Source organism: Brachypodium distachyon, chromosome 1 (genome assembly GCF_000005505.3).
Source record: "Brachypodium distachyon strain Bd21 chromosome 1, Brachypodium_distachyon_v3.0, whole genome shotgun sequence".
Taxonomy (NCBI): domain Eukaryota; kingdom Viridiplantae; phylum Streptophyta; class Magnoliopsida; order Poales; family Poaceae; genus Brachypodium; species Brachypodium distachyon.
In genome coordinates, this window is record NC_016131.3 from 14,723,671 (window position 1) to 14,749,521 (window position 25,851).

Here is a 25,851-nt window from a genome sequence, read left to right on the forward strand (position 1 = left end):
AGACAGAGTAGCACAATTTTCATTACTTTGTCCTATTCGTTGGAGTCACAGTATAGCATTTCTAAAAACTGTATTCACTCCAGCCTTTATTTAAACGGGCAGATTACAAAAGAAAAAAAGGTATTCGTTCCTTGGTTATAGTTTCAGTAAATTTTCCAACAACCAAAAAACGTGGGGTTGCAAGTGGGCTCCCATATAAGTCCCACTTTTTTTTTGAGAGAGGACATAAGTCCCACTTCTAGTTCAATTTTTTAATTTTAGTTCAAATTTTGAGCAAGTTTTGAACTAGCAAATACCAAATGAACTAAAAACGATACTTAAGTGGGAGCCCACTTGCAACCCTACGAAATAGTCCGGAAGGCCCATTCGAGCCCAAAATGATCTGACAAGCAGCCGCCCCATACCTAGCACTAGCAGGCGCTATTTTTTTTTTATATAATACGAATTTTTTAATCATTTTTGAAAAAAATACGCGTTTTTCAAAATTTACAAAAATAATGCGGCCTGGGCGAGGCCGAATGGGCCCAGTCGGCCTGGCCCACGCCGATTAGGCCCAGTCGGCCTCGGCTAGGCCGACTGCAGGCCGGCTGCCGAGCGCGCGGGGCCCCCACCCGCCAGTCGGCCTGGCCCAAGCCGACTGAAGCCCAGTCGGCTTCGCCCAGGCCGACTGGCCGGCCAGTCGCCGTGGCCGATTGCGGCCTGGTGGGTTCCGGACCGGAATCTTTCTCTTTTTCTTTTTCACTTTCCCTTCCCATCCCTCCCGTGCGTGCCCGAGCCGAGCAGCCCATCTTCTTCCTCCTCTGCTCGTTCTCACAGCAGCCAGCTCCTTCTCTTCTTCTCTTCTGTGTTCTTCATTTCCTCCTCAAATGCCCCCATTTTCTAGCCCAAATTAGTGCATTTTGATCCCATTTAACTCACAAAATCGCATCCCCTACCTAGTTGGCACCTAAAGACACCTCGATCTACTGTTTTCATTGGCCATGTGGAGCTAATTTTGTGGTGCAAAGTTGGAGCAATGGTGGTGGTTTGGAGGAGTTTGGAGGTGGTGGTGCTCATCCGGTGACCGTGAGGCTGCTCGAGGTTGGGTTCACACGCTTCAAGGGTAAATCCTAATCTCTCACGTATTTATCCTATAATGTATATGTTCACGAGGATACGTGTGTATTGCTTAGACACATGATATTTATGAGGATACGTGTGTACTGCTTCAATGTATATGCTTTGATTGGAGCAATGGTGGTGATGCCAAAAGTATGTTTTAGCGTTTGGTAGTGCTAATTATTTTGGACAACGGTTAATATCGTACTGCTTAGTATTAAACGCGTCATAATATTTTTAATATGCCGTACTGCTTAGTATTTGACGCGTATTAATATTTTTAATATGCCGTACTGCTTAGTATTTGACGCGTATTAATATTTTTAATATGCCGTACTGCTTAGTATTTGACGCGTCTAAACATTTTTAATATGCCGTACTGGTGAGTATTTGACGTGTACTAATATTTTTAATATGCCGTACTGCTTAGTATTTGACGCGTCTAAACATTTTTAATATGCCGTACTGCTAATTATTTGACGCGTCATAATATTTTTTATATGCCGTACTGGTTAGTATTTGACGCGTATTAATATTTTTAATATGCCGTACTGCTTAGTATTTGACGCGTATTAATATTTTTAATATGCCGTACTGTTTAGTATTTGACGCGTCTAAACATTTTTAATATGCCGTACTGGTTAGTATTTCACGCGTACTAATATTTTTAATATGCCGTACTGGTTAGTATTTGACGCGTATTAATATTTTTAATATGTCGTACTGCTTAGTATTTGACGCATATTAATATTTTTAATATGCCGTACTGCTTAGTATTTGACGCGTCTAAACATTTTTAATATGCCGTACTGGTTAGTATTTGACGCGTATAATTTTTTTTAATATGCCGTACAGGTTAGTATTTGACGCGTATAATTTTTTTTAATATGCCGTACAGGTTAGTATTTGACGCGTATTAATATTTTTAATATGCCGTACTGCTTAGTATTTGACGCGTATTAATATTTTTAATATGCTATACTGCTCAATATTTGACGCGTCATAATATTTTTTATATGCCGTACTGATTAGTATTTGACGCGTCTAAACATTTTTTTTAGGCATCAGAGATGTTCGGTGTAGGAAGTTTGTTTTTTACTACGGTTCCGGTACTGTCTTAACAACCGAGCACGGAGATGATCTGAGTCAGTTTAAGTATGTGGAGTTGGATCTAACGGCCCCTTAAACATGGACGTTTAGTCAACTGCAGGAATGGTTGGTAGGATGTTTAGCGGTCAATCCTGAAACATACACCGTCCGTGTGCAAGATTGTGGACCAAATCAAGTTCAAATATTTTCTGGGTTTTGAGGCCGATAGACCGAACATCAAAGTGGGTGCGCTGGTTAGAAAGTTGCGAGAAAAGGGGAACTACACCTGTCGCCTTAATCCAGGTTGTCGCTCATGAGACCAATCCAGCTGAAGGCGAGGGTGAATCAAGTTATGACTTGTCCAATGCAAACTCTGTCGAATGCTGGAAGTGGTGGTTATGAATCAGGCCAGAGCTCCGGGGCAGTAGGAGAGGATGAGTACACTGGCGAGGCAGATGCGGACGAAGAAGATGGTCAGTTGCAGAACGAGATGGAGAATGAAGATACAGATGGTCGTAGTTCTTATGACGATGAGTCTCATGAGTCGGACGAAGAGGAGGTGCCTCCTGCATCATGGAATCAGCACTTCTCTTTGGCTATGACCATGAACGATGGGCACGACTCTGCATGGCAATATCATCAGAACAACATTGCGAAGGGTGCCAGATTTCCTGACAAAAAACATCTGCAGGATGCCATAGTTGCTTAGGCAATGTCCACGCAAAGGGTTTTCAAAACAACAGTCTCTTCACAAAAATATCTGACAATGGAGTGCGAACAAATAGATTGTCCCGGGAGGGTGCATGGCTATGTTCCTAAGTATGACACAGATTGGGTTGTGAGTGACTTGGTGTTGCACACATGTGTCATTCCCAGTATCCCTCAAGACCATCGTAACCTCTCGTCGACGCTTCTTGCTCGGTTGCTTTACACGGAGATAGTGGAGAGCAAAGCAATGGAAGTGAAGGCCATCATGCATAAGGTCAGGGTAAGGTTTAAGTATAACATTTCGTATGGCAAGGCTTGGAGGGCTAAGCAGAGGGCTCTTGAGGAAAGAGTTGGTTCGTTTTTCGACTCGTACGACTCTGTTGTCCGCCTCCTCCATACACCGCAAGCCCGTAATCCAGGCACCTATGTCGACATCCAACACTTCTTGCACCTAGAGTATCCAACTGTGAGGGTGCTGCAACGACTGTTCTTCACTTTCGGTGTATGCGTCCAAGCTTTCCATCATTGTCGACCGGTGTTATGCGTAGATGGCACTTTTCTCACTGGCAAATACAGGGGACAGATCTTGACCGCCATTGGTCAAGACGGCAACAATCAAATCGTTCCGCTTGCATTTGCTTTCGTGGAGGGTGAGAACACTGAAAGTTGGTTATGGTTTTTCAGGCAGCTCAAGAGAGCAGTTGTGCATGATAAGCCGAATGTGTGCATCCTTCATGACAGACATGCAGGCATACTCAGTGCGATAAGGACACTGACAAACCCTGGCATACTCAGTCCTGAAATGATTGAGCCTTAGATCACTCGGAGCCTTGAGGCATATATAATGTGGCTTCTCGGGAAGGTGATGTTCACCGAGAACCACGTCACCACCATTAGCGCACGCTACATCCCTATTGCAGTGGAGATCGCGAATGCAACTTGTGGTGACGACATCACACAGAGGAGTTGGGGTTCGGCCGTCTTAGCGGCTACGTACCGAGGTATGTGCAACGCTTGCCAGCTTGCGTCGCCCAAGTCAGCCCTGCTTGGATGTCCTTTATTGTTGCAGCTCTAGTCGTGGGAGAGGTTTTCTATCGGCCGACCAGACGTTACGGGTGATCACCCTAACCCTGAGCAGGAGTTGTTTGACTTAGAACACATCGATCTGTCTACTTTCGCGACAATTTGGACACGTAGCAAGGTATGTCGAATGTGAAATTCATACATTAGTTTACATAAACCATGAATGAAGCTAACTTTTTTTTTTTACAGAGACGCTTTGCACACGATCAGGTTAGGAATTGCTACCCATCATTCAACGAGCAGTTCGACGTGTTGCACTCTGAGGCGGTTGTCTGGGAGCCGTACACACAGGACGCCATCGAGGATAGATACCCTAGCGGGATGTCCACGGTCTGCACGAGAGATTACGCTTACTGGATGACAAAATCAAAGATCATCTTCGACGTCTGCGTGGAGGAGATGGCCCAGCAGAGGGTCATGAGGCAGTTTGGGGCACGCCAGTTGGTCGTTCCTCCACTGACGGAGGATCCACTTCCACAGGTCGTCCACAGGTATGTGCAGTTCTCCAATTTATGATTGTCGTCCAGAATTGTCCATAATTTAATTGTTCAACTTTCTATTGCGATCTCAGGTTTACCAGGAAGGGAAGTACCAGGACCCAGACTCAGTGGCTGCAGAGGGTTCAGTCGTACGTCACAGAGTGGGAGACTGCGACGACACGGGTTTGGCCATTGGCGGCCTTTGATCTCGATCTATTCAACGGATATTTGCAGAGGTACATGACAGCTACCCGATTGACCATCATTCAGCACTCTCACCCCCAGGAGATAGCCGAGCCGAGTTTGCAAGATATGTACCCTAGCCAGTCTACTTCAGGCTCTAGACAGCACGCGGTAAGTATCTTCTCTTAACATAATGTATGTGTTTGTTACGTACTTTGCCATATATATGTAATACTCTTCGTGCCAATTGCATGCTCAGTTGACACAGGATTTACAAGCCGAGTTCGCTGCGTATGGACGTTCGCTTTCGACCGGTCCACTTCTACTACCATGGGAGCCGCACCAGTCCTGGCTTAGACGAATGGAGGAGAAGCTATGCTCTGTTTACGCGGCTATCACGTGCACCCGCACTTCCGACGTCGTTCACCACCAGGCGTCCGTACGGCCCCCTCGTCACTCCACGCACCAGCAGCGGCCACGTCAGCAGGAAGCACCGCACCCCCGACACCACCCGCGTCCACGTCTACCAGAGCAGTCGATGCCCAGGCCACCTCCTCCTGAGCAGGCCAGAGGTTCGTCGTGGCACCAGCCGCAGTCTTCTTTCGACTATTGGTACCAGCAGCAGCCCTCTTTTGAGGCTGGAGGTTCGGTGTGGCACCAGCAGCAGCCCTCTTTTGAGGCTGGACGTTCGTCGTGGCAGCACCAGCAGAGTCCCAAGATGAACTTCGAGTTTCGTCCACAGACCCAGCCACAGGGCATGTATATTTCTATGTATTGTGTTCATTACCATGACTGCTACGCAATTGTAATGCTCAGTACTTTCCCACATGCAGGAGCCTACGGGTATCAGTCGTCGTTGTTCGAACCCTCGTGGGGTAGTGAGCAGGATCACGCTCAAGGAGAGGACTATTCTGTCCAACACAGCTGGATGTTCAGTACTCCGCCACCAGACCCCACACAGGAGGATACACAGTATCGTGAGGATGTGTCCGTGATTCCTCCGCGCAACGTAGTGCCACCTCATAGGTATGGCTGGACCACACCACAGGCACCCCCGGAACGCCGTCCCAAACGCCGTGCCTGATATTTGGATGTAGGTCCTATGTATGAGACATATTTCTACCTATGTATGAGAGAGACATGTTACTAATTTTCGCATTCTTCTTCAAGTTACATTTGCATATAAATAACGGCAGGACTGAAATACATATGCAATAAAAAGACTGAAATTAAAACCGACAACTTAAAATAGACGGGAAACGGTGGCGGTAAAAGGAGGTGGGAAAAAGAGGCGGGAAATGGTGGAGCAAAAACGAGGCGGGAAACGCTGGCGGGAAATGGTGGCGCGAAAAGGAGGCGGGAAAACTAGGCGGGAAAAAGAGGCGGGAAACGGTGGCGGGAGAATGAGTTTGAGAGCCTATAAATACCTCATCTCCGGTACTCATCCAAGCATCCTTCCCACTACTGTTTTTTCCAATATTCCAGTGTCCCCAAATGAGTTTGCCTTGCTCGGACCAGGGCGAGAGGCCGAGGAGGATGAAAGATGCGATGTTGCCTCGGGGGGTGGAACATCTCAGGTGTTGGTGCGGCAATGTATGCAAGGTGAAGGAGGTGACAGATTTGTCAGATAAGCTGGGCATGAGGTTTTTCATGTGCGTGAACTATGAGTATGAACCACCTGTTCCGGTTTCGCTGTACAACAAGCCTTCGGTAAGCACATTTAGGTGTTCTAAAACATGTTTTCTGTGTCATATCAGATTTGTAACAGTAGGCTTTTTTGTAGTCTCCTCCACCCCTATGCATGTGGTATCGTTGGATTGACACGGAGATGCCAGATTGGGCGGTGGAAGAGATCAAAACAAGGTCCCGAAATGCATGGCAGCGTTTCCACGCGGAGGAGCGTGCGGAAAAAGCTGCAGCCCAGGAGAAAGAGGAGCAAGAGAGAGAGATGAAAGAGCATAGAGAGGAACAACGTCGTTGGATTAACGAAGCACTAAGGAAAAACAGGGAGAAAGCGCTTGAGATGCAAGAGGAGGAACGAAGGCGCAAGGATGCTCGTGAGGCAGAAAGGGAGAGGCAAAGAGAAAGGGCCGCCGTGGCAAAGGCTGCAGAAAAACGTGGCGATACGAGCGGAAAATGGCCTAAGTGGACTCAGTAGTGCTTGTGTTTCTAATATATTTGCTATCTTTAATTATGTCCAATTGCGGTATTACCAATGTATGTTAATTTAGTCGTGCCTTGGTTCTGTAACCAGCACATTATCGATGTATGTTAATTTATCGAAATGTCAAGTCTTTCAGTTCAAACAAACCGCAAAGAATCGACACAGAAATTGTCCAGCAAATTATCGATATATATTACTCTTTATCCAAGTTATCAAGTCTTTTAGTTCAAAAAACCGCAAGGATTCGAGACAAAAAAATGGGCCTCGGCCGTGTATGCGTTGATCATGCAACGAACTAGCGGCGAAAACTAATTACTTCCAATCGGATTCGGCGTGTTACTTTATCCATGTTGTCGAGTATTTTAGCTCAAAAGACCGGAAGGATCCGAAGAAAAAAATGGAATTACTTCAAATCGGTCTGGCCCAAACCGACTGAATCCAGTCGGCCTGGCGAAGCCAACTGGGCTTCAGTCGGCTTGGGCCAGGCCGACTGGCGCGTGGGGCCCCGCGCGCTCGGTAGCCGGCCGCAGTCGGCCTGGCCGAGGCTGAATGGGCCTAATCGGCGTGGGCTAGGCCGACTGGGCCCATTCGTCCTCGCCAAGGCCGAGGCCGCATTATTTTTTTAAATTTTAAAAAACGCGTATTATTTTCGAAAATGATTAAAAAATTCGTATTATTTAAAAAAAATTAGCCTAGCAGGCAACCGGCAATCGCCTCCTCCTTCGTCAAAAGAATTTGAATTTCTGAGAAGGGGTCACAAACTCCACGCCATTGCGACGAATCTCCCGGTAAGCTCGATCCATTCCTCCCTCTGATCCACTCTCCTCCACGGATTTTCTCGCGAAATCCTGACGATGTTTCGCTGGGGTGTTCCTAAACCACTACGCAGGCCATCTGCTCGACGAAATGCGTCGGGCAACCACCAAGCACGCGGGGCCGCGGGGCCGCGCCGGCCAGGCGTCCCGGTCCGGCGTCGGGGCGTCCGCCGACCCCGACCGCCTCAGCGCGCTCCCGGACGCGCTCCTGCACCACATCATGTCGTCCCTGAAGGCGTGGGAGGTGGTGCGCACCTGCGTGCTCGCGCGGCGTTGGCGGCACCCCTGGGCGTCCGCGCCCTGCGTCGACCTCCGCGCGCGCTACTCCGGCCGCGGGAACGACCCGCCGGAGTTGTTCCGCGAGTTCGTGCACCGCCTCTTCCTCTTCCGCGACGCGTCGGCGCCGGTGGACAAGCTGATCCTGCGGTCGAGCGACGAGGACGCGGACTTCGACGAGGACGATGCCAACACGTGGATCGGCGCTGCCATCAAGCGCAATGCGCGGGTTATCCATCTCGCTGGACATCGCACGGAGATCGCGTCGTTGGATTGTGTGCCCTTCGTGTCTAGCCACCTCAAGATCGTAAAGTTGTCGTATGCCAGTCTGGATGCCAGGATCCTGCGGCAGCTTTCTTCTAGCCGCACATCTTTGGAAGAACTGGATCGCAAGGATTGCCTGGTGGCGGGCCCTAAAATTGAGTCTGCCTCTTTGAAGACTTTAATCATGATCAAATGCAAGATCAACTGTGACTTATCCATTGCTGCTCCGAACCTCATACTTCTGCGAATCATTAGACCTTACGTCCGAGTTCCATCATTCAAGAACTTGGGGTCACTTGTCACTGGCACCATCATACTTGATGACTCTTTCTTGAGTAAGGATTATGAACACATCAGTGATGAAGAAGATTATGATGCAACTACTGATGACGATGATGATGGTAACGATCATGACGATTATAAGGTTCATGGCGGCTCTTCCTTGAGTGATGATGATTTTGGATACATAAGTGATGATGATGATGATGATTTTGATAACTTTGGATATGGACACGACTTCCCTATACATGGGTATGAGCGTAGTGGGTACAAGGATTCTTATGATTATGGTAGTGATATCGATAGTGATGACAACACCTATGAATACAGTGAGATTGCAAATGATCCAAAGTATGGCTACAAAGGCGAAGGACAGAATTTCAGTAAAGATGGTAAAGTTGGTAAAAGCAGTGGATGCAACGGTAGGAAGATTTTGGGTGGACGTCATATTTTACACAGCCTTTCAAGTGCTATAAGTATGGAGTTCTTAACTGATGCTGGAGAGGTATGTCTATCACCACCTTTTGCTGGTCTCTATTTCTTGGTGTGTGTATTTTCCTTGATATAGCCATAACTGCTTTTACAGAACAGTTCTTTCTGGTGTTAGGCAAAATAATGTCCATTCCCCCCCCACCCCCCCCAACAGAATGCACATGTCCAATGAGCACATTTCTTGCATTTTGCTCAAATAGCTACAGCTGGTTACAGAGACATTGTTGACGTATAAAAGAGTTCAAATAAACAAAGTAGTGCTAGTTTATTTCATCATGAAATGTAGTAGGCGATACAAGATACGGAAGTTTGTAGCTTCGGGAAAGCATTATTTCAGATCATTTTTTATTGTTGTATTAGTGTATCTTTTCAAATGTTACTGCTTGCTATATTGTCGTAGAATTAAATATGTTTTAAACTTTTAACTTTTTTATAGAGTAGAATTAATTATGTTGAGTCTTTAGACCAGTCTAAGGCAATGTCCCTTCACACTACCAGAAAAGAAAGACGAATCACGTTGTACTAACTATCAATTGGTGCTAATCATCTGGCAGTGCATCCCCCTGTATTGTGTTCTTTGTTGAGGTGGATATGTTTCTTTTCTTCCCTGTACACTAAATGAACTGCTTGTATGTAGTATGCATAGTGTGAAGTTGATTGAACTTACTATCGTACCTTGCTTGATACTATTTTATGTGCCATTTGTAGGTGGTATTGAGCAGGGAACTGAAAAGTTGTCCAACTTTTAGCAACCTGAAGACCCTGTCCCTTGGTGAATGGTGTATGACTGCTGATTTTGATGCATTGATTTTCTTGCTCCAAAATTCACCTAATCTAGAGAGGCTTTTTCTCCAACTTAAAATGGTATGTGTACATATTTGCAATATGCCACTTGATTCTCATGCAAGTTTTTTAGATTTAACCATCTGAACACACGCTTAATAACAATTATGTTCATCTGCAAAAGGACTTCAACATGGTGAAGATGTTGGAAACAGGTATCAAACTACAGGGGAGACCATTTACTTGCAAAAACCTTCAAATGGTGAAGATCAGATGCTCAAAGGATGACGCGAGAGTCCATAAGTTGGCACATTTGTTCAGGGCAAATGGTTTACCCCTTGGCAAGATTTATGTCCGTCGGTCTGGGAATGCTCGTGAGTCATACCTTCTCATTCCTGAAAAGCTAAACTAATCTCGTCACCTTTTTTGGCAATGTAGTATCTTGTCACCTTTCTGTTAAATGAAAAGTCCAAATTCGTGTAACTTAAATTTGTTCTTTTTATACATGGTCCTAATAGACACACTCATGCAATGCCTGATATTTCTACCAGATCTCCGTAGCCAGAAGGAGTTGAGAGAGATCGTGAAGGGTGAAATGGAGTTCTTTGGGATGTAGGATCCAGTTTTCTTCCTTTGATTTGCTGCTAGCAATTAAATCCTGCGTGATGTTACAGATAGCAAGTATCTAGTAAAAGACCATGATCTCCACGAAGTACTGATTGTGCTTTCAAAGCCACGAAGTATCTTTTGATGCCTTTTTTCTTAGGGTGACATGGATGATGGAATTATGTATGGCTATGAAATCGTTGGAATGTTCTTCCTAGTGGAATTGAGTTGAGACTTAAACTAGCGGTATACTTTGATGTGTGTGGTAACTCTGTTTTCTTCCAGGAAGGGATTTTTTTTCTTTCGAAACCTCTTCTAGGAAGGGATATGAATGCTCTTGGCTTGAATGTTTCAGAATGGTGGAGCAGGGATTAGATGTGCTGTGTCCAACCATTTATGTGTGGAAATTCCAGTGGAATGATGTTATTTCCAGGATCATGTGGTGAGTCATACACAGCTTTGGTACCGTCGGATTGGTCAAAGCAGTTGCATGTTAGTAATTGTGTCAAACAAACACCAACAGAGAAGGTTCAGCGATCGTTTCTTTGCTCAAAAAAATTTGGATTCCTTATATTTTCGTCATAAGATGTAGATGGTGAATCGATTTCTTGAGATCATAGATTTAGGTTATCTTTCATCATCTATTTCTTGAGATGATAAATTCTCGTTGTTTATTATTACTGCAAGTGCACATATTCGTGTATTGTAGAGTATATTGTATACCACGAACACATATATAGATGTGAATACTTTAAGATGTTCAAATCAGGATATAGCTAGTAGCACATCTTAAGGTCCTAATTTTGTACTAAATCCCGATCGGAGGAAGTACTTGATTATTGCAAGTTCTTTAGATCTGAGCACTTGAGCACATGCTAAATAACAATATCGTTTATCTGCAATAGAACTATAATACCGAGTATATGACCATGACACTGCCAGCAAGTTATGGCGCAGGTAAAGAACAGATCATGCAGTGCTGGTTACGGCGCAGGCACCGAACAACAAATCCACACACTTGACAGAACAGTCACTCAAAAGGCAAATGATGGTGATGCAAATGTTCCAACAGCCACATAGGAAATGATGTGAATGGTGCACACTGATCAGCGATCATGGATCAGGTGCTTATTTAAAATGGCGGCAATAAAGTTCATATCCTGAATGTCGAATGTGCCCAGATCTGTACGGTGTTGGCAAGCGATTACCCCATCTAGCCCTGGAGCCCGATGATCCCTAACAAGGAAACACAGATCATAAGACAACCAGAATAAATGAACAGGGTTTCTATGAATCCACTAAATGCCAGATGGTCAATTCCTAAATCAGATGGAGCATACAGTACAAAAACAGTACCAAAGAAAAATATAACTTACCACAAGCAACACGTGCACCAGCATTCCCAGTGCTCTTGCTAAGCTCATGTCCACCTGAAATGCAACAGGGACGGTATGGTTACATGCTGCAAGCCTCTGCCGAAATTGATTTTAAAAAAATGCACTTGAACAGATTGCTGCAAACAACTGGATGTCGAGGTAAAGGGAAATAGGTACCCCAGTCTGTATGGCAAAAACTGAACCAACAAGTCCTCTCCAGTACTGAGCAGACATGTTCTAAACAGAATGGACAGATTGTGGATTTAAGTGTAGAAATTTTAGTGCATGACCATGACCTTGCCAGCAAGTAAATTTAAAGATTGATAAGGAAGTAGCGGAAGATTGGCTAGCTCATATCACATGATCGTAAACTAACATGCACAATTAAATGGTCTGAGGTAGAAGCACGAAATGGAAAAAGCTTTCATGCAACTTTTCTTCTATGAAGTAATGCACTGTATGCTTATGGGTTCTTAGATTCAAGCAAAACAATGTTTCCATATTACTGGAGCGTGTTGTGATTTACTGGATCGGTTCGTTAAAACTAATTAAGAAAAATATATGGCTGAACCGTGTTGGATAATCTTGTTGCATATTAGTTAGTTAGTTCATGCATGCATGTTTGTTTCGAGGATACATGTTATGCATGCAAGTAGGAGAATTAGTTCAGGTGGAAATCCTCACTTATCTTAGACTGTGCCAAAGCAATGGAAGCATTGATTTGGCCAAACAAATGTTCAGTTGCTAATGAGCATAGCATAACTAGCGTCTACCCTGAATGACAAATGCCTAAAACACTGATGCACTGTTGACTAGAGATATGGGAATTAACTGTTAGGGATATGGGATAGAATACAATTTTTAGATTTCATATGAGACAAGCAAGCAGGAATTAACTGTTAGGTCTGTACCAGATTTTAAGATACTGATATACAAAATAAAGACAAGACAGAAAACACCTCTTAACCAAATATTTCATAGGAAGAACACTAAGTCCTTTGATTTCGATCTTCTCTTGCTAACAAAGCAATAGGTCTCTAACTAACAAATACCTCTAACTAAATATACGATAAGAAGAACACTAAGTCACTAGGTCCTCGTTTGATTCAATCTCTAGCTGACAAAGCAATATGTCTATCCAAAAGAAGATTAAAGTTTGCTGGCTATTCATATGATCTCAGACAACATGAATCCATGATGATGACCCATTCTACACACATAATATGCCACAAGTTCACAACTATTCTAGGAACGCTGCAACAACCACATCATTCAAATATGACAAAGAATTATGCTCAGGGGACCCAAAAATGTATGGTTCAAGTGTTTCCAAATCATTACCCTTGCCAAGATCATCAGGATCACCATGGACAACAACAGCACGGCCAATGATCGAATGCGGTCCAGTCAGGGGGATCTGCATTTCAAAATTGCTATCAATGTCAGGCAAACTCTGCTGACTGCTAAAACTCAAGCAGCAAGAAAAGGGACAGGCAACATGCTTGCAGAGAGAAAACAAATACTGCTTACCTGGGTGTCAACAACATTGATGTTAGCAACACCTGGGAGCCAATAAGTAAATAATCAGTAGGGTTGCCATTATACACACAATGTGGTAGACTGAATATGAGAGGAAAGCTACATAATCTTGAGATGAGATGTCAAGGAATATAAGTAACGTAAGGAGTAAATAGAAGTACCATCCACTCCAGCCGTCACATTTCCAAGATCACCAGCATGGCGAGTTTCATCTTCTGGTGCGCCATGCTCCTTACCAGCGGGGTTAAAGTGTGGTCCTACAAAAAGGAAACGATTACACCGATAAGCATCGTGTGATTCATTTGTCCACAGTCATGGAAGGGTAAAGAAATGCAGATACCAGTTGACATGCAGCCATTGGTGGTGTCACCAAGAGCGTGCACATGGAACCCGTGGAGCCCTTCCTTGAGTCCAGAGACACTTCCTGTCACGGTGGTCGGACCTAAACAACAACCAAAATAATTACACCGAGCGAACACAGAAGGATGTATATATACAGATGCTGTCACAGCATGAAGTACAATTACCATCTCCCTCTTGGGTGAAAAAGATGGTGCCCTTGACACCCTCGCTGCCGGAAAGCACAGCAACAGCCTTCACCATTTTTCTATGTGATCTGCAGTCAAGCCACCCACAGGAGTTTAAATACTGAGGTGAGGTAACAGGACATGATAAATGACTCAGCAGCGTTGCAACAAAACAGAAGATAAAACGCAGCCATCAGTATAGTGCAGATGCAGAATTGACCGATAACACAGCTCTTACTTCAAGCACACGTACCATATGCAAGCGGCCAATCATCAACCCTTACTCGAAATCATTATCACTAGACACGACAGTAGGATGCCCCTTATTATTATCACCACGATACAGTAAAGAGCCATAGTAAACAAGGTGTTATTACGAGTTCTAATCGAGTTGCTACGGATCATTCGACTGCCCCCCAAAACCATAAGCCCCAGAATCCAGAGCGCTTGCCGCACCCAAATCGCCGCGTTTCTCCGAGCACGCAGCCCCCTTAACATCCTAACAAGGAGACGCGTCCGCTAATCTGCTATCGAACGCGAGGCGAGACCAAACAACCACACACGGGACGGGATCACGTCGGCGCGCACCGGCCGGCGGCCACAGATCCAACCGAAACTACTCGCTAGCCCCGCCTGAGCCGGAGACTCGGCGACCACCAACCGATCTACGCAGGGAGAGGCCAGACGGACAGTAGAAACCGAAATTCATGGAGGGGCTTGGGGGGCGGGATACCTTGCTTACCTCAGGTGACCCCGGCGAGCGAATCTGGGGGGCGCGAGGAAGGGGATGGCGAGCAGAGGAGGAGGAAGACGATTCCGAGTTGGGGTTTTCTGTGCGATTTCTGTTGTGTTGGGAAGAGAAGACTCTAGAACCCAGGACCCGGCGGCTTAAATAGAGCGGCCACCGGGCTGCAGCCTGCAGGTGACAGGTGTGGACTGACAGGCTGCTTCACCTACTACACTGCTTGATTACATTTTTTCTTTCTTTTTTGCCCCCCCTCCGTTTTCTTCTTTTTTGTTTTGTTTTTGGTCTTACGACTTTTCTTCTGAAACACCAAAAATAACAAAGTCCAGTCAGGAGGAAGAGGGATGCAAGCGGGATCCCACATGCACTTGTTTTCTGGTGTAATGTTTAAATCTTTAGTCAGATTTTGAGCGAACATTTTGAATTGTTCTTTCCGACCATAAATTTTTGTCATTGATTTAGTTCAAAAATTTAGTTCAAATTTAAACTAAAATAATGATAACAATTTAGGATCAGAATTTCAGAGATTTCGACTGGCCTAGAAGCGAGATACCAGTGGTGGGATCTCACTTGCTTCCGTTCTGATGAACAATAATGAAGTTGCATTTCGTTAGCATGCTGGATTTTGACGAGCGCAAATTTGGGGTAGTTCAGGTTGTCAGATCACGGCAAAAGGCGAACACTCGGTGCTGGGAGCATGATACATACCGTGTTACTGAAACTCAAACCAGAAAAGAAGAAGATATTTTTACTATACTAACCAATCAAACATACTCCCTCTGTTACTACATTCATAAGGTTCTTGAGTACAGAACACCTGAACTGTAAGCTGTAAAACACTGTTTCTTCCGCTCATTTTGCCTGATTTTTTGTGTTTTTAGATGAAGGAGCATGAGCTCCCGATTTCATTACAGAAATCAGAGTGACAAGTTCGGGTATCTAGAGGTCCAGCTGAATTTTGATCAAGGCACTTTGAATGTGTTCAGATCGCCAGAAGAAATACTACTATTTGCACTGCTGGGAAGCATACTGCTCAAACTTGACAAATATAAGATATGTCTTTTACTATATAATATATATAATTAAGCGATCATACAATCTCATATGGTTCTTGATTCTTCTACCACTAAGGGTACATACAGATGAAACATGCAGACTAAAGCACACTCTACTTAACAGCAGCTCTCTACTAGCTAAAGCTAAACAAGGATCGAAGGCAGCAGCAGACAGGGAGAAAGAAGGTAACCACCCATCCTCTTATATGAACCTCCTGCTTAGCTGCACCGGATCTCATTCTTCATCATCACAGAGCAACCACCGGACCAGACGGCCTGCAGTGCGCCGTGAACAGCTTCGCCGAGAACAGGTCCCTGGTCAGCTTCTTGAGGTCGAAAGCGCGCGCCGCGGCGGGGCGGTGGTGGTGCTTCGAGCTCTTGATACACTCGCGCAATGTCGAGTTCTCCCCCTGGACGACGTCGAGCGACGCCGCGAGCTGCCTGATGACCTCCCTCTTCTCCTCGTCCTTCGCCGCCAGCTCTGCCTTGTACATGGCCGTGCTCTCTTCCATCGCCTTCTGCAGCTCCGAGTTCTGCTCCTTGAGCATCCTGATCTCCTCCATCAGCTCTGCTGCCTCCTCCTGCTGCTGCTCTGGCTGTTGCTCCTTCTTCTCTGCCTCTGTTTTGCCTTCAGAGGCCTTCTGATGATCACCATGATGATGATGTACCTTGTGATGATCACCATGGTGATGATGTTCTTCTTCAGGGTCGTCGACTTCGGACTCGGAGTCGTAGGAGGAGCCTGAGCAGAGTGAGGTGGAGGAAGAGGAACTTCCTGCTCCTGCCTTGCCATCCATGGATGCCGCCGGAGACCAGCTCTTGGTGCAGGGAGGAGATGGTGAGGCAAACACCTTCGAGCGGCGCGTGCCGCCGCCATGCTTCAGCAGGTCACATTGCTCGGCCAGCGAGCGGTGCGCCCGGTAGAGGTCGCCGAGCATGTCCACCAGGACGGGGCGCTTCTTGTAGTACATCTCAGCGCGCTGCGCGAACGAGTCCGCGTCTTGGTCGATCAGCTTCAGCATCTGCTTGGTCTTGTCATCCAGTTCTGCAGTCAAAGGGAATGAATGCAGAATGTAATTTATGATCAAGTTAAATTCAGTATGGGAGAAAGGATCCATGTTGTAATACTACAAGATCCTAAAGTACATAGATTTTTTACAAGAAAGTGTTAAACTAATGTTGTAAACCTTGTACTGTAATGATCTTATCATTCTTCAAAGCTAATCCTGTAAAATCTGTAATGATGTGCAGAGGCTGCAGGAGCAATCTTCAGTTATCTTAAAGATAAGTTCAGCATTATGAATTTAATCAGATGAAATTTTGGAGCCACAGTCGACGTCATTACAAAACCTCGCATAATTCAGGGGATAATTCATGATGGCACAAACTACAGTAGCGAATTGGAGCATACTGACAGGAAATAGCAGGCCAGAACAAACGTTTTTCGGCCACAACAACAGCATCCATGGGAGAGCCATAGGGAGCGAGGCAAACCTGAAAGGGTGTTGCCGAGCCACGGGGATGGCCTTGCGAGATTGTGGCTGTCGAACCACCATGCTTGCGGCTGCTCCTTCTGCATCATCTCTTCTATCTCCTTACCTTCAGAAACTACAGAAAATAAGCACACGAACAGAATACGAAGAAAAATTATATCTTCTGATGATGAAACATGAAATTCCGGAACAACATGTGCAAGCCCACAGGGCAACAAACAAGCAGGTGTGACAAAATTCAAGCCCATGGGACAAGATTTGAAACCACCAAAGTACAGGGAAACTGAAAATATACTAAGCCGTAACAGCAATCGAGAAAAAAATCCAGACATCAGTGCAGCCAGAAATCTAGAACTGTCAAAAAAAAGGGCATAGCTTTGAACTAAATCTATTGTCAAGTTCGTCAGACCACCTTGCAGTTCTCACTCAAAAGGCAGAGAACAGGAACCAAACTGGGAGCAGAGCCAGTACAACAGATCCAATCCGAACGAACCGTGCTGTTCCATACTTCCATCCAACAGATCAACGAACCGAGAAAAAATATCATGGCACCTCCAGAAAGATCGAAACACGACGGTAGCAAAACAAAAATCAAACCAGAAAGAAAACACGAACAGAGCCGAGTAAAACAATGGAGCACCCCGCCTACGACGGACTCACGGTTCCGAGCATTGAAAACCCGTCAGGAACAGAGCAGCGGTTGTCTCCCTCCCTCGAGGCAACCAGCCAACCATGAGGAGCAGTTCATCGCCCCAACAAACGGTAACAACAAGAACGACACAAACTAAGAAAGAAGAAACAGCACCCCATCATCCCCTGCGGAAACCCCGCACCACACCAGCCGCCTGGCCAGAGATCAATCAATCCAAAACAAACACCCGCAAAAAAACCCAGCAAAATCTAGAAACGGATAGTAATTCGGAGGAGGAGCCGGAGTACTACCTGAATGGCGTTCGACGTTTGGGCGGCGGGGGGCGGACCTTCCCGTTGCTGCTCTGCCCTTCCCTGGACTACTCTTCTCTCTCTTGGACTCTGCTGCGGGGCTGCAGCTTTCTTGATGGCGATGAGGGAGGAAGCGGACAAAGAGGGAGGAACTGCGCCGGCGCACACGCTGCGGATTTGGATCGCTGTAGAAGAAAAAAAATTACTCCTTTTCAAATCCTGCCGCTCTACGAGAAGGACAGACGGACTCCACGCACACGGCGGCTTCTTGCGGGGAAGCCCTCCGGGAACACGCTATTTATGTACAACTCGGAAACGGTCCTGATTACTGCTTTCCTTTTTCATTTACGTTCGGGTCCGGATTGTGGGATCGCCGTTGGCGTGATATCGGACGGACAGGCGGGCGGATACAGAGATGATATCGCAGCCGGTTTCTATTTCCATGCGGATCGTAGAGATGATATTTTTGCAAAAAAAAAAAAGATTTGGCATGGGAATGATTTTCCTACCAAAAGTTGTGATACCCGACAAAATCGGGTAGGCAAACCGATGGGCTAGCTGGCAGAGTTACGGGCTTGCGATCCGAGTTCGATATTGTGTGCTCAGATATGGTTCGGCGATCACCGACGAATCCACCACATTGCTACTTTCCAGAAGAGAGCATGGAAAGGCACATGGCTGCTAGCGCGATCTGTAACGTGCTAGGTGTCGTCTACGGCACATGAGCGGTCTTTCGGTGTGAGGTGAGGCTCCACAAAATATTGCTACACGATATTGTTTCCTATCCTGAGTAAATACCCGACAAAACAAGAAGGACGAAAATGTGCGTAGGCTTATTGGTACCGTGGCAAAATAGTGCGGTTGTTAGTGTCATCTCTGATGTGGATTGGTTTCTCGCGTGCACGCTCTTGGGTGTTAGATGAGGTTGTGCGAAAAAGGATGATATCGCCGTTGGTTTTTATTTCCATGCATATCATAGTGACGATATTGTTGCAAAAAATATTAGGCCCGGCAATGTTTTTCCTACCAAAAGTTATAATACCCGACAAAATCGGAAAGGAATATGCATAGGCAAACCAGTGGGCTAGCTGGCGGAGTTACGGGCTCATGATCGTGTCAAAAGGGGTTAGAAATTGTATGCTCACATATGGTTTGATGATCATTGACGAATGCACTGCATTGCTACTTTCCAAAAAAGAGTATGTAAAGGCATATAGCTGCCAGCGTGATCTGTAACGTGCTAGGTGTCGGTCACGACACGTGAATGATCTTTCAGTGTGAGACGAGGCTCCACAAAAGATTGCTACACAATATTACTTTCTTATCCCGAGTAAATATCAAGCAAATTAAGAAGAAAAGACATGCGCGGCATTGTGCGGTTTGTTAGTGATCTCTCACGTGGATTGGCTTTCTATGTCCCGTGCACGCTCTTGGATATGAGATGAGGTCGTGCAAAAGATGGTTACTACATGACGTTGCTTTTTTCCTACAAAAGTAATACACCAACAAAATAAGAAAGAAAAGAAACACGCATAGGGCTATGGTGCCATGGCAGAAATATCGTATGTGTCACTATTGGTGTGGTCGCTGACGTGTTTGGTTTCCATGTCACATGCACGCTCTTCGGTACGAGTTAAGGTTGCGCGATAGATGGTTGTACATGATATTACTTTCCAAAGTAATACCCGACAAAATTAAGAAAGGAATACACATAAGCCTCTTGGCCGTGCCGTGGAGGAATTATGCAGTCGGCAGGAAATCAATGCGCGTAGGCCGCTTGGTGCCGTGGCGGAATTACGCAGCCCGTAGAAAACTACATGCCTAGGCCGCTTGGAGCGGTGGCGGAACCACAAATATAAATGCATGATATTATTTTGTGCCGCGTTATAAGATTATGCAAAACATGACTATGCTATGTTTCTTTCCTAGGGCCGGCCTTTGGTCGGGGCAAGGCTCACCGCTCACGGCCCAACCTAAATTAGAGTCCAAGCATTTAATTTATGAAAATATAGTCCAGGTATGTTTAGTGAGACCTTTTCTTGATTTTGCCCTAAGGCCGTTTGCAAAAATTGATCGGCCAACATACGTGGTTGGACGGATGTTTACTAAAATATCGTTGAAATTCTGAAATTCATGGTAACCTTGTCTCTTTGGACACCGCAAGTTACCACGAGCCACACGGTAAATTTTGCTATTCCAGTTCCACCCCCAAAACCCGGCCTGAGGGGGTACATGCAAAACCGCACACATCCTGCCAGCCAGGGAGTATTGTGCTTCTGTGGCACTTTGGTCTCCGGCTGGCATTTGTTTACGAGTAGTATCTGGGAAGGAAGAATGGCTTGTTTGGAGGTAGCCGTTGCGAGCCCCGATGCATGATGATCTGATAAAAGGAAAGAGATGGTGATTAGTTTAAATCATAAGCACGGTCACTCGATTAGTTTAAGGAATCAAATCAGAGAGAGTGGAAAAAGAAAAAGGTCGGCCGCGGTCTAGTCCAGATGGGATGGCCACCGGCCGGCCTTGTGGTCGCCGATCTTCGAGGCGCGCGCCCTAGCCGACCGTTGAGGTGGGGGTTAAGCTCCAGACTCCCACAGTCCCACTCTGTCCGGTCCCCAAGGCTTTGTTACTCCTTTTCTTCTCTGTTCCTTTTTGAAATGGAACGAGCTAGCTCCGTACTCGTAGGCCCCCTTTTTGGTTCAAGGTTAACTTAATCAAATCACTGGAGTACGTAGTTAATGATCTTAATACAGTACTGTACTACTCCAAGGTTAATTGAACGGGTTTGACCGGGTTAATTTAATTTTATCTAACTCAAGGTTGTTTGGCGGATTATAGTCTCTAACCTCGAACCGAACGACGTTGGTTGGTTCTTTCCTCTCGTTCGTTTCGAGTTATTTCCAGCTTCCACGGAGAACTGGCTGAACGGATGTGCGCGAGTCGCGTCCGCCGACTCCACTGGCCGCTGTGGCATGCAACCGAGCTGAGTACTCTCTTTTTTTCTGGGATGAGTGATCTGCTGCTAGACCTGCAAAATTGTGATTCTCAGGGTATCCATTGATCTTTTTTACTTCAACCAAATGAACTAAAAATTTAAAATAACATAATTTTTTGAAAAACTAGTTCATTTGTTTGAATTAAAGAGGGTCAACGGGTACCCTGAGGATCACCATGTTGCACCCCTATCTGCTACTCTTGAGTGGCTGAACAAGTTTGAGGAAAATTGAACCGGTTATTTCTACATTTTTCTATTCGAGAACACATTGTTGTTGTTTTTTCAGTTTTTTTTTATTCAACGTTGCCAGTTAATTAAACTAGCCCATCTATGCGTCAGTTTTCTCTCGCTGTGCCAGTGACATCTCGTGGTACTCGTACCTGTCTCCGAAAGGGAGAGGCCGGTTCTTTTTATTTTCTTTTCTTTTTTAGGGAAAGGAGAGGATAGTTCTGAGATTCCCGGGAAGGCCTGTGCGTAGTTTTTTTTTTTAAAAAAGGGAAGGCCTGTGCGTACGGACCTGATAGCAATCAGGCCCAAGAAACTAGACCTAAGCCCAGGAGAGCTGTTTCATATATGGACCTTTCACGCCCAAATGTACACCCAGACCAAAGACATGCAAACTCAAGCAGGTCCAAATTTCATGGCCCATCCACCGTGTCTCCATTCCATCCTCAACGAGTGAGTGTGGTCGACGACGCAAAAAAAATAAGAGCAGCTCAGTAGAATAGATTCCCCTAAAAAAAGCTCAGTAGAGTAGATTACCGGTTCAAGTCAAACTTGTTTTCTTAATCGATGAATAAGTTACTTTCTTCAATCCATATTAATTGTCACGGTTTTGTATAGATACGTAACACTAGTATGTATGGATCAAACGCTGGAGCCAGTCGACATAGCTAAGCTTGCATGCATGGCGGGCAAGTGCAAATTAAAGCTGGCGCAGGTGGAGCTTAGCGAACACGTGCTCCGGCATTAGCTTAACTTTTTCCATCATTGTGTCCGCCGGATCGAGCTCCGGCCAATGCACGCACGCGATCAACCGCTAGCTAGGCCGGCCACTCGAGTTGTCGACCACTAGCTAGCACTACATAGCTAGTTCCATCACCACAAACAAATCCGGCCGGCAGAACAATATATGCTGCCGTGATGCTGCGGCAGTTTAGCCAACCCGGTGGAAACACCAACAGAAAATATTTTCTTGCTGGTGGACACTGAGCTGGTGGCCGGGGAAACAAACGATCTGTCTGAAAACTCCCAGCACAAGCGAGCGAGAGAATTAACTGATTACGATTGATATGGATGGATCCAAGGAATAAGAATTTTACGTCCCACTCCTGTGAGTCCTATCTTTTAAAAAAGAAATTGCAGTAAGATATTTCTACACCACCGTTAATTAGTTTCAAGCGTACGTAATATCTTGCTCATGAGTTCATCACGGCCGGCCCCTACATATTCCATTGGAGACCTTTAGTTTGCACTTGGGTACGTGGTACGTTATATATATATGCTTCCAGGATCAAACAAGTGTTGCCTGCCGACTACTGCTTTGCCGTCCGTCCTCGAGCACTTGCTCCTGCATTGCATTTCATATAATGATCGAGATGGGAGCAAAAGGTAAAAGCTTTGCCTTTTGCTGCCGGCCGTTCGTGGGAGCAACCCCAGCAGCTAGCTAGAATCGACTTTGATTTGCCACCCGGCCGGCCGGCTCACGCACACGCAACGCACGGTGGACTAGCTGCCCCGTGAACGAGGCCAAAATTAAAGGAGTCGACTAGCTACAGATCTCCTCCCCTCTCGTTTCGTCCACTGATTTTCAGAGAGCGATGTCTAGTCAACCTGTCTACGTATCTAGCTAGTTGGTAGTTACTTTTCGAAAATATGGAGAATCTGATATCTCTCTCTCGCTCTCTATCTGGCTGTCTACGCCAAATTAATTGAATCAAGTTGGTCAGTTAATATGAGAACTACACGTGTTTTGAAGTCAAAGAGCAAGAGTTTTTTTGACATTAAACTGTGAGAGCTAGGTTAAGAGACAATTGAGCATGACATGACGTTGTTAAAATTTCATAGAGACCCTTATGGCCTTGTCCTGTAAATGGGCCTTAATTTGTGAGCTTCCAAAATATCTTAAGTCCATGGCTTATACCCCAGTTGGTACTATACATATGACCTGCAATTAGGAAAAGAATAGCAATAGCTTAGTGATGGCGTGCAATTAGCCATAGACCACAGGTTACCGGATCTAGTCCTCTGCGAAGAGTAAGAAATTCTGCGTATTCAGACCAATTTAAGGTGAAAAGGTTGCTCCTTGGCAAAACTAGGATAAAGTTGAGCCAAAAGGTAGCGATTCAAGATATCAAGCTTTGCCGACACGAATTGAATGAATGCCGGGCGCCAGGGCACCGGTTCATGTATTTATACCAATGAATTCGACCTTCCATTTTTTAAAACGTCAATGACTACGTTGAAGATTGGCGTTGTCTTAGTCTCATGAAGCCAGCCATGACCTAAGGAATTCCTCACTCGTAGCCAGGGGTAGGTAATACATCTATTACTATCTATTAAATTGGAATTGGTGGTGATGGGTGGGCGCCGTTAGTCCTCCTCTTTCCTGCCGATCCGATCTGGACCAAGCGAGCCGCACCCGGACGCACCTAAAAACGAAACAGTTTTTTCTTTTTTCCCGTCGCCTGCGTCTGTGCGAGCCGCCATGCCGCCTTCCTCCTCCGCGCCGCATAGCGCCGACTCCTATCCGCCAGCAGGTGGGCGTCCGTCCCGTCTGTCCGTAATTTTGCTAGAATTACGCATATGCCATCGCACGCAGGCTACCCAACCCCTCGGCTTCTCACTTCGCAGTACCGCGTACCCACGAGAGAAATCGTCCGTGCTTGCGGGTTCCGTGGTGGTGGCGTTGGTGTTGGTGGCCTTCGCGGCCCCGGCGGCCGAGATCTCGCTGGAGCTCGCCTCGTCCTCGCGACCCGCTTCTCTCTTGTCTTCCTCGCCCCACCAGCGCATCGGGATCTCACGCCTCCAGTTCTTCTCCGCTGCCGACTCCAGTTCCCTCCCACCCGATCAGGGTCCGCCGCCGCCACCAGGAAGAACCGGTTCTTCTCCTCTTCCGCCTGCGCAGCTGCCGGTTCTTCTCATCTTCCAACACCACGGTGGGCGTGAGGGGCGGGCCGGATTTGGCGTCATCAACTGCCCAGAGGGGTCCGCGGTGGATTCCACACCGCGGTCGCCGTTTTAGGTTGTGTTCCAGCCTGCCCCGCCCGGCGAGCCTGTGGCCGTGCACATCTCTGGCAAGCTGCTGGCCGCGTATATCTACACCAACTCATGAGCTCGTGGCTTCGTGCCCATCCTTTGTCTTGATTCGGTACATCATCAAGGGATTTTTTTCCCTCACTAACACAATCTAACACAGTTGATGCAGGATCCCATGTTATATCAATTGATGATTGGGATGTAGTGATTGATATTTGTATTTTGCAAGATTAATGCAGGATTGAGATTTTGGTATTATGCCGCCAAGATCTATGATGTGAAAGGTGTTTGCTGAAATGTCTTAAGAAAACTTTACTCGTAAGTTTCTCTTGAATTGTCATCTTGCTGTTTGTGGGCTTCCTTTATTTTGCATGGGAGCCAAGACCTAAACAGATGCAATGAAACTGCCATTACATATATCGTTGTGATATTCTGAAACTTCTGAATCCTTCATGCAGTGCATTTGTTATGGCCTAAAGCCTGATGATGTTGGTCAGTTCGCTAGATGCAATTTTTTCCTCCTCCTTATATATGTTACTATATTAACATATAAGTTTTCTTGGATAAGGAAGCTAGCAGGATTGTTGGAGTGCCATTTTACTGATAAATAATCCATCGATTTAGCTCCAATGAGTTAGTAATTGTTGCTGTTGTGCTTCATTTTTAGTAATTGGAATCAATAAATAATGGTGTTTGCATGAATCGAAAATGATTCATTTCTCGGCAAGTTACTAAGTACTCCCTCCGTTCCTAAATTCTTGTCTCAAATTTGCCCCAAAATGGATGTGTCTATTCCTAAAAAGCGTCTAGATACACGTAATATTTCGACAAGAATTTAGGAACGGAGAGAGTATCTTAGCGCCGGTGGATTTCCCGGCAACGCCGCGGGCCACGCACTACGTGGAAGTGGCGGAGGACATTGGATAATTTCCGTATCTGTTCATACATTTGTGTTGATTTTATTTTCGGGATTCTCACATGAATCTACAAGAAAAGACACATTTATTTTTTTTTGCTTGGGAATACTTGATGCTAATTATTTGGGAAGATTTTTTATTAGCAATTCGTCCATGTCAAAAGATTAACAGAAATTTTTGTTATAAGAGGTGAACATATATTTTGATCAAATTTTCAACGGCGAATGGTAGTTTGGTCCATGTTACCCCTACCCGATGTCGCTCCTCCTCTGCTGCCGTCAAGATCCAGCCATGGTGTTCTTCGTGTTCTTGTAAAATAATCTTTCATTTTATCCAATGCGACATTTGAAGCACACAAATTGGTTTTTTTTTACGACTGCACATGATTTGTTTGGTTACGCAATTTCTGTACAAAGGTGACGCTTCTGCTCAATTAGAATCTGGGACAGATTTTGTGTTTGTACTACACACATGTTGGAGGGTTTTTTTTTCAAGATTTAGCAGAACCGAATATGCCGGTGATGAACTTTGTGGGCTAAACATTCTGTAATTTAAATATTTGTACCAACAGATTGTTAACTTTTTACTTGATGTCCAAATCTTCTGTCTTGCTTGACGTGTTTATGACATAATTTTTTTGTTCCATATCAATGCACGGGCATCTTACTAGTCTGTTTTTAATTATAAG

General features: G+C 45.6%; 3 protein-coding genes across 7 annotated transcripts; 1 reads left to right on the forward strand and 2 right to left on the reverse strand.

Moving 5' to 3' along the window:
* Positions 1-7,520: 7,520 nt before the first annotated feature.
* Positions 7,521-10,559, forward strand: LOC100843212. The gene is made up of 5 exons (XM_003559778.4): positions 7,521-7,592; positions 7,694-8,943; positions 9,639-9,794; positions 9,898-10,087; positions 10,265-10,559. The coding sequence occupies exons 2-5, from the start codon at positions 7,711-7,713 to the stop codon at positions 10,327-10,329; spliced, it is 1,644 nt and encodes a 547-aa protein (XP_003559826.1). The 5' UTR covers positions 7,521-7,592; positions 7,694-7,710; the 3' UTR covers positions 10,330-10,559.
* A 633-nt stretch (positions 10,560-11,192) lies between these two features.
* LOC100840092 (superoxide dismutase [Cu-Zn] 4A) lies at positions 11,193-14,662 on the reverse strand. 2 transcript variants are annotated; one of them, XM_003562436.4, is made up of 8 exons: positions 14,504-14,662; positions 13,762-13,850; positions 13,575-13,676; positions 13,396-13,491; positions 13,226-13,257; positions 13,037-13,112; positions 11,696-11,749; positions 11,193-11,555 (listed from the first exon to the last, which is right to left on the reverse strand). In XM_003562436.4, the coding sequence occupies exons 2-8, from the start codon at positions 13,835-13,837 to the stop codon at positions 11,533-11,535; spliced, it is 459 nt and encodes a 152-aa protein (XP_003562484.1). In that variant the 5' UTR covers positions 13,838-13,850; positions 14,504-14,662; the 3' UTR covers positions 11,193-11,532. The 2 variants fall into 2 exon arrangements, with proteins under 2 accessions (XP_003562484.1, XP_010234212.1); XM_010235910.3 differs by having other exon boundaries at positions 14,495-14,650.
* Positions 14,663-15,545: 883 nt separating this feature from the next.
* On the reverse strand, positions 15,546-18,247 carry LOC100840595 (protein NETWORKED 3C). Of its 4 annotated transcripts, none has more exons than XM_010235932.2 (3): positions 17,997-18,247; positions 17,056-17,169; positions 15,546-16,606 (listed from the first exon to the last, which is right to left on the reverse strand). In XM_010235932.2, the coding sequence occupies exons 2-3, from the start codon at positions 17,141-17,143 to the stop codon at positions 15,810-15,812; spliced, it is 885 nt and encodes a 294-aa protein (XP_010234234.1). In that variant the 5' UTR covers positions 17,144-17,169; positions 17,997-18,247; the 3' UTR covers positions 15,546-15,809. The 4 variants fall into 4 exon arrangements, with proteins under 4 accessions (XP_010234234.1, XP_010234221.1, XP_010234229.1 ...); XM_010235919.2 differs by having other exon boundaries at positions 17,056-17,160; positions 17,997-18,246; XM_010235927.3 differs by lacking the exon at positions 17,997-18,247 and adding an exon at positions 17,860-17,958 and having other exon boundaries at positions 17,056-17,160.
* Between the last annotated feature and the right edge of the window lie 7,604 nt (positions 18,248-25,851).